General features: G+C 45.1%; 1 protein-coding gene across 4 annotated transcripts in view; it reads left to right on the forward strand.

The window, feature by feature from the left end:
- fermt2 (FERM domain containing kindlin 2) overlaps positions 1-7,600 on the forward strand; it is a 31,761-nt gene extending 24,161 nt beyond the window's left edge. For 2 of the 4 annotated variants that reach the window (XM_037486641.2, XM_037486644.2), the window contains 9 exons: positions 577-711; positions 1,301-1,350; positions 1,827-1,951; positions 2,065-2,171; positions 2,268-2,486; positions 4,444-4,464; positions 5,500-5,624; positions 5,726-5,867; positions 6,020-7,600. In XM_037486641.2, coding sequence (XP_037342538.1) covers positions 577-711; positions 1,301-1,350; positions 1,827-1,951; positions 2,065-2,171; positions 2,268-2,486; positions 4,444-4,464; positions 5,500-5,624; positions 5,726-5,867; positions 6,020-6,193 — 1,098 coding nt within the window. In that variant the 3' untranslated portion in view covers positions 6,194-7,600. The remainder of the gene's footprint in view (positions 1-576; positions 712-1,300; positions 1,351-1,826; positions 1,952-2,064; positions 2,172-2,267; positions 2,487-4,443; positions 4,465-5,499; positions 5,625-5,725; positions 5,868-6,019) is intronic. The other 2 variants (XM_037486643.2, XM_037486645.2) reach the window with 1 other exon arrangement.
- The last annotated feature ends 240 nt before the right edge of the window (positions 7,601-7,840 follow it).

Below are 7,840 nucleotides of genomic sequence, written 5' to 3' on the forward strand. Positions count from 1 at the left end.
GGCATCCTGAAACTAGCCTTTTCATCTTTATCCCCGATTCCTCGCTGCTAAACTCATTGTTGCATACTGGCAGCACTCGCTAACGTAAATGCCAACACATGTTAAATAATTTATGTGGCTATTATTACAGACCAAATAGCTTTTATAAGATGAAGTTGGAGGGTTTGTGCACCGGTAGCACACACTGCAGTAAACTTTATAGAAAAAAGTGTTGACAAAGGTGTTTGAGATCCGCTGTTCCCTCTTCCACTACTTGAAGTTTATGTGTGGCATTATCATCCCCCCCCCACAGAAATACACATTTTGTAACTGGAGGATTGTAGGTTTTTAGTGCTGTGCTTTCCACAGCACCACAGACTTTGCTAACCTCCGTTAGATGATGCTAACCTTCGTTTGAGGATTTCTAGATCATGAAAAGGTTTGCGGTTTGACCCAAAACTCTGAAATGATCATTTAAGGTTGTTTATACAAAATGTTTAAAAATGAATAAAAAGTTGAAAAATCTGGTTGGACAAAATCAAATGCAATATAACTTGAAAATGAGCCTAACTGAGTTTGCCTCTTTCTTTTCCTCAGTACCACATCAACAAGCTCTCAATCATGTCTTCAGACAACCACATGAACAACAGTGAGAAAGAGGTGGATGAGGTGGATGCAGCCCTGTCAGACCTGGAAATCACTTTGGAGGGAGGGAAGACGTCCAACTCACTGGTATGAAGACTCTGATGCTTCTGCAGATTCCCTGCAGCGGATACCTTTTGGTTGTGCGTTACATGTTCCATGTTCCATACTCATGTTGTGAATTATTTGACTGCAGCAGCTTGGCAGTGTGTTTGTTCCTTCATTGCTCCATTGTATTAGGAACCATGTGCCTTTTGTCAGCTGTATGAAACAGGAAGTTGAACCTACATAGACACTGTGTACTGACCCAGGGAAGTGGAAATTAAAATGGATTTGATGGAAGTGCTGAATTTCACACAGGTCCTAATGCGGCTGTCATCTGGCGATAACCCGGGGGCGTGAGGTGTTTTACACCAAAACGAGCCTAACAAAGGCTGCATGTGACACGGATACGTTACACATTTACGTATCCATTATCACAGCTGCCTCTGCTCAACAGCTTTTTAGGTTTATTAAGCTTATCATCAGAGGGAACTCTGCTTTGGGATATTAAATAAGAAGTTTTGTTTTAACGAGCAAAGTGGAGAATGAGGTCATTGTTTTGGTTAACCATGTTCTTGTGGTGCTTTGTATTAAAATCAGAGTTTTATACTAACAATGTGTTTTCCCTTCCTCCTAGGGTGACATCACGTCTATTCCCGAGCTCGCCGACTATGTCAAAGTCTTTAAGTAAGTCCACACACAGAGCTAGCTGGTCCCACGAGGTCACATGCGTATACAGCGAATCAATGTGTGCAAAGACTGCATTTGTCCAAAATATGTTGAGTCTCTTAGAGAATTAGAAATCAATTTTTTCTGGCAAAATAAGAGTTGCTGCCTGCTTTTCGCAGTGTAAGATGCTGCATTGCTTGCCAGAGGCGTTTACAGGCTGAGCTTTCAGTTTAGCATTTCAAAATGATTACAGTTGGACCGAGCGTATTTTTTCCCCATATTATTATTTTGGCTTTAAGCCTTCGCTGACTGGCAGGTGGTCCCTGGTGTGGTTGTCTCATTAAATGTATCAACCACGAGCGGTTGGGAAGGGGGGGGGGGGGGGGGGGGCGATAAACTGTTTCCCATTAATGTTCACATCCAATGCTGACTTAGGACTTGAGGCTCTTTTGTACTCTCTTATGATCTCCCTCTGTTTTCTACATCTTTTCCAGACCCAAGAAACTGACACTGAAGGGCTATAAGCAGTACTGGTGCACATTCAAGGATATCACAATTTCCTGTTACAAGAGTAAAGAGGAGGCACATGGGACACCAGCTCACCAAATGAATCTTAGAGGTGCAAACACACATGAATGTCATTTCATGCCGATGCAATGCTTATTTTTGTCTCAAGCATTTGTGTGAACTTTGACCTATTTTTCCCCTCCTCATTTTGGCTTCCATCTGCAGGTTGTGAGGTAACTCCAGATGTTAACATCTCGGGTCAGAAATTCAACATCAAGTTGCTAATCCCGGTGGCCGATGGCATGAATGAGATCTGGCTTCGGTGTGACATGGTGAGACTGAAGTTAGAAATCATTCAGGATTTCAGGATTCGTCCTTTTTTTGGCCGTTTATTTTTTTGATCATCACCGTTCGTCCTCCCTCTCCAGGAGAAACAGTACGCCCACTGGATGGCCGCATGTCGCCTGGCCTCCAAAGGGAAGACCATGGCCGACAGCTCTTACAACCTGGAGGTCCAGAACATTCTGTCCTTCCTCAAGATGCAGCACATGAACCCTGACCCTCAGTTCATTGAGCCAATCACCACCGATATCAACCCAGAATGCCTGGTGTCCCCGCGCTATCTGAAGAAGTACAAAAACAAGCAGGTATGTTTCTGGAACACGACCTTTGCAAGCGAAGGTAAAGGGTGCAGTTTAAAAGGAAAACACCAAAGGCAACTATTCGCTGCGACGTGTGCATTGACTTGTTTGATGATCAGGTCTGTTGTGGGGTTAGATGTCGCAATTTCTGATACTTCCCAGATGGGCGCCTCCTGGCATCGGGTCTCGTCTTCAGTTGGAATGTAGCCTCCTCCTCCTCCTTCTTTACCCTCGTCCTCTTCCCTTTGCCTCGCCCCTCCCGTCTGTCCGAGGGGAAACCAGGACAGCGGACGTCCACAGCACTCCGCATGCTTAACAGTAGATCCGCGTCGCGCCGTAACGGATTCTTTCTCCGCTCAGAGACATAAGTGTCGAGGCCTCAGCGGCCGGACTTGAAAGCGCTCATTTAATCCGGTATTAAAACGTGGTCTAAACATCTTTACGACCAGGTGTGGAAATTAAGCAGCAAGCAACAATTACAATTACTGTGTGTGTGTGTGTGTGTGTGTGTGTGTGTGTGTGTGTGTGTGTGTGTGTGTGTGTGTGTGTGTGTGTGTGTGTGTGTGTGTGTGTGTGTGTGTGTGTGTGTGTGTGTGTGTGTGTGTGTGTGTGTGTGTGTGTGTGTGTGTGTGTGTACATTAGAACAGCTGAGCACACGGCTGCCAAAGCCGTGTTAGTTGGGGATGGGTGAGTGAAGGGGGGGGGGGGGGGGGCCTCTCCGTAGCCGACTCATGCAGTCTGGTTTTGTTCAACTTGTTGGAGAAAAGATGAATGTTGGAGGGGGAGGGTGATGACTCAGAAACAATCTGGGCCTGAAATGTACTTGGATATCTAGAGAGAGTAAAGTAATCTTCAGTAACCATCATCAAGTACAGTAACATTTTATTAGCTCATCATTAAATCAAACTGTGAAACAGTGTTTGCTTTGATTTTGTATTTACTTCTATGAACCATATGCACACAATCACAACCTTTTTCACATTTTTGAGATAACACGTGGCTTTGAACAGAGATTTAAAAGGAGGTGGGACTTACACAGGCTGGGGTATTGGCTCAGCGCAGTGTGTGACCATCTGGGGGCCTTTTTTTCTTCTCTGGGTTAGCCCCCCCCCCCCCCCCCCCTCCCCGATGTCCACAGTCCGATGGGGGGTATCCCCAGGCATACAACATGAAAGAGCAGTGACATACTTGCAGTATGTGTATGTGACACACACACACATGCTGGAGTGGGCGTGGGGCATCAGGAAATGAGCCGTGCCGGGGAATGCTGCGCTGTCTGGGGGGGGGGAAAAGGCCTGTTTGCTCCTAGTCAGCTGTGACCCCCCCCCCTCATCTGCCTTAAACTGGACTTCCTGTCGCAAGACTGGCCCGAGGAGACTTCTGTGCTGCAGCTCTCAGCGGAAGCTCAGGCAGGAATGTTTTAGATATTCAGGACCGGTGTGGTCTCTGGCCAAAATTGATAAATTTACACAAGAGAAAACAAGCGTTAGGGACACAATAATAAACTCCCGGAGTGTGGCGCCATGGCATTCTTATGGCGTGGGGCTTCCAAAGTGTGCTCCTCTGGTGCAATGGCGCCCCCCTGTGGATGAAAGGGGGAGTGAGGAGACGCTCTGTGATGCGTTGTGGAGGGCCTTTGTAAAGTGTCTGGGGTTCTAGTGCCTTCTTGCCCCATGTGAGCCCACACAGATGCTGTGTAATCTTCCTCTTTTCTCTTAAAATAAATGACTGCTGCTGTGCTCTCCTCCCTGTTGTCGCTGAATACTGCATGATCTCTGAAGACTCAACAGCCCCTCTCACCACTATTTTATCTCATCTTTTATTACAACCCGGGCCTCCGACCCTATTGTTTTTGTATCTTTCCTCCCCTGACATTGATCTTACTTGCTTTTTCTTTGTCCAATCTTTCTTTTCTCCTTGTATGCATCTCCTTCATTCCTCTATGCCCTTCTCCCATCCTCAGCCAGGCTCTATCAGGGACTTGGTAAGTTGAGTTATGTGTCCACTGGGTGTCTCTTATGCCTTAGATACATGGATGTGCATGTGTGTCAAAACACTGAACACTTTGTGTGTCCGGTTTGCCTCACCTAACCAAACGTAGAATTGTATACCATGTTGGTCACAGTAGAATAGATGGAATCCTTCTTGTTGGTTTGTTGTTTGTTTTTGTTGTCACTGGCTCTGATGTTTCCAGTGTGCCATTAAACAAGCAGATGAAACAAAATGCTGTTGATACAACATTTAGACATCTGTTATAATTTCCCGTACATTACCATTAGCGACAAATAGAATGGATCCCAAAAACACCATATTCAGTGACATACGTGGACCATGTATTTAACAGCAGTTCCATTCACCAGTAATGGGGAACATTTATCATAGAAATTCATGTTTTTGATCCAAAGATGTAGCAACGTGTCAGAAGGCAGAACAGAAACATCCTGAGGGTAAATTAAGGGATCCATCACAGTAAAGCAAAAGAAAGGATCCACACCGTCCATTCATTCCAGACACCTGTGTTTGCATTCGTTTTGGTTTTTTTCCCCCTCCAAAGTAGCTCAATGCTAATCATTAGCTGACTGCACCGTGTGGGAGGCTGGCAGAAGTTCACCGTGCTGGATTAGTTATTACTGGCTCCGCAGGTCTCTGTTACTCGGCTCTTCCAGCCAAATACATTGATCAAATGCTGTGCTGCTGCCCGACAGACAAATGACTGAACACACACCTGCATGCACACCCGCACGTTTACCTTAGTGTGGCTCCCCGCTGGGCTCATAGGTTCATATTTGTTTGTCCATTTAGTAGCGGTGCGAAGTAGAGTTTTACTGTCACAGCCCTCTGCTTATTAGCGGACCCCGTGTATGCTGATGGCTTTATGCAATTAGCCACAGCGTGTTTATTTACTGTGTGTGTGTTTGTCTGTGTGGATTTGGGTGCATCCGATGTGTGTTGGTGTTTGTCTGGACTCAAATAGTGGGAGCACACTGAAGTGTAATATTTGCGATTGTGTCCCTGTCAGATTTCAGCCCGGATCCTTGAAGCCCACCAAAATGTGGCTCAGATGAGCCTCATCGAGGCCAAGATGCGCTTCATCCAGGCATGGCAGTCCCTGCCCGAGTTTGGAATCACCCATTTCCTCGCAAAGTAAGCCGATGCGTCTCCACGCTGGAGTCGTATATGCTGATTTTCATGGGATCTGCACAGTTTTGTTTCACAGTGGCCTCCCTTCTTCTCCCTCTCCTCAGGTTTCAGGGTGGAAAGCGGGACGAACTGATTGGCATCACTTATAACCGTTTGATCCGGATGGATGCGAGCACTGGAGATGCGATCAAGACCTGGCGCTTCAGCAACATGAAACAGTGGAACGTCAACTGGGAGATCAAGATGGTGGGAAGCTCGTTGAATAGGATTACTAATTCAATATTGGGGTTTTCTCAAGCTTCTGCAGTATAAATGGTTGAATTCCAACTCGACTAATGTAACACAAATTCCCCTTTTGCCGGTTTCTTTATTGGCTGCTTTGTGCTCCGTGTGCTCAGGTGAAGGTGGAATTTGCCGACGAGCCCTGCCTGTCTTTCATCTGCGCCGAGGTGGACTGCAAGGTGGTCCACGAGTTCATCGGAGGCTACATCTTCCTGTCCACGCGGGCCAAGGACCAGAACGAGTCTCTAGACGAGGAGATGTTCTACAAGCTGACCAGCGGCTGGATCTGAGCTGCCCTTAAACCACCAGGGGGCGTCTGTGAGTCAGGCCCCAGGAGGGGGGCGGGGCTACCACCGCGTTTGGGCTCTTCTTTTGTTCTCCTGTTTCTCCGTCTTGTTTGATTGCTGTGTCGAAGAGTCCAGAGCAGCGCTGCAATCACGGTAGCGCGCGCCCTTTTCCGTTGTTACAGTTGACGCCGACTAGGTCATTTTCTTCATAACGCTGATGTTGTGGTGAATGCAGTAAATCTTCACACCCACCTGAACCGGGGAAGTCCCTCTGTTCTCCTTTGTCCATCTGCCTTCCTCTCCTCCTGGAACTACCAACTAACGTCCATGATACCCTTTAAAGCCAATCAAACACCACATGTAATCCCAAAGAACCCCCCCCCCCTCCCCTCTTTCCCTCTTCTCTTCGGTATCACTGATACTTACAGCTATATTTAATTATTTATCCTAAGAGACGGACTTCATGGGAGAGTCTGATCGTTAGGCCGTCTGTGAGTAGCAGAGGCCACTGAACGCAGCACTACGTGTCCATCCTGTTCAATCCCTTTGAAGTCACATGTAAGCACTTCTACAGTATACGGTCCTGTTAATGAATAAGCTGTTGTTAAATGTCTTTTTGCTTTGGATGTGCGTTGTCTTTGCTTCAGAGCGATTGTCTCCTCTGTGTCGGGTCTCTCTGGAGAGTTGTTGTTGTTGTATTGGTCGACACGAGTTTTGTTTTGTATTTAATGGGCTGTTTATTGTGAGCATGTCTGGAAAAACACTACAGTTTGCCGCTGAGGAGGATGAGTGTCTTGTGGGTTAGAAAATCTATTCCGAATGATTTGAAACAAACAAAAAAAGAGTAATCTTAATAAGTCATTAGCTCAAGTGTTCAGTGTATCTGATGTTACTTGAAAACAAGTTTTTTTTTTAATAAATAAAAACGTTTGGGGTTGTTATGTTGAACCAAGATAACTAATGATCATGTGTATTTAAATTATCTCAGTTCCTTGTTATCAAAAATGTTTGAAGACTCTACATGTAGCTCTGACTTTTCAAGATGCCTGTTATTTCCTGGCTTTGATGGAAAGAAAACCTGCCAAGACGCATTGACGATTTGCTCAACAAGTCTGTTTATTGCTGCTGTTTTGAGCGCGGCCAGAAGTTGCTAAAATCTCAACAGATACATTTTTTTTTTGATAAACATAAAACCCTGATAATTGCTAATTACACTACGCAACATGAAGAATCATTACTTCCTCGTACAATCTTTACTTTAACTTTATTCTTGTTTCTCACACCGCATAGTATTATTATAATTATATCATTACACACCAGCAAAAGGTCACAGAGTTTGAAGAATGAATATGCAAAGTTTGTTTGTCCTTCTGTCCTCAGTATGAAGGATCAGTAAATGAAGTATTATTTTTTTGTAACTAATGTAAAAACACAAACGTTTTATAGAAATGTACAGTTTTTCTGCTTTTTTGGGGTGCTTGGAAGTTTTTCCTTTCAGAAAAGAGGGGAGAAGCCACCTGTCAACACGTGTATTATTCAGAATTGTGCCTGCTTATGTTGTGTCCTTACTGAGTATTCCTATGAATATAAATATGAAGATATATGAAGATAACACTAGTCTCAAACTCCAGGTTTGTTTAAGATATTTGT

The sequence above is a fragment of the Pungitius pungitius genome, chromosome 14 (assembly GCF_949316345.1).
Source record: "Pungitius pungitius chromosome 14, fPunPun2.1, whole genome shotgun sequence".
Lineage (NCBI taxonomy): Eukaryota > Metazoa > Chordata > Actinopteri > Perciformes > Gasterosteidae > Pungitius > Pungitius pungitius.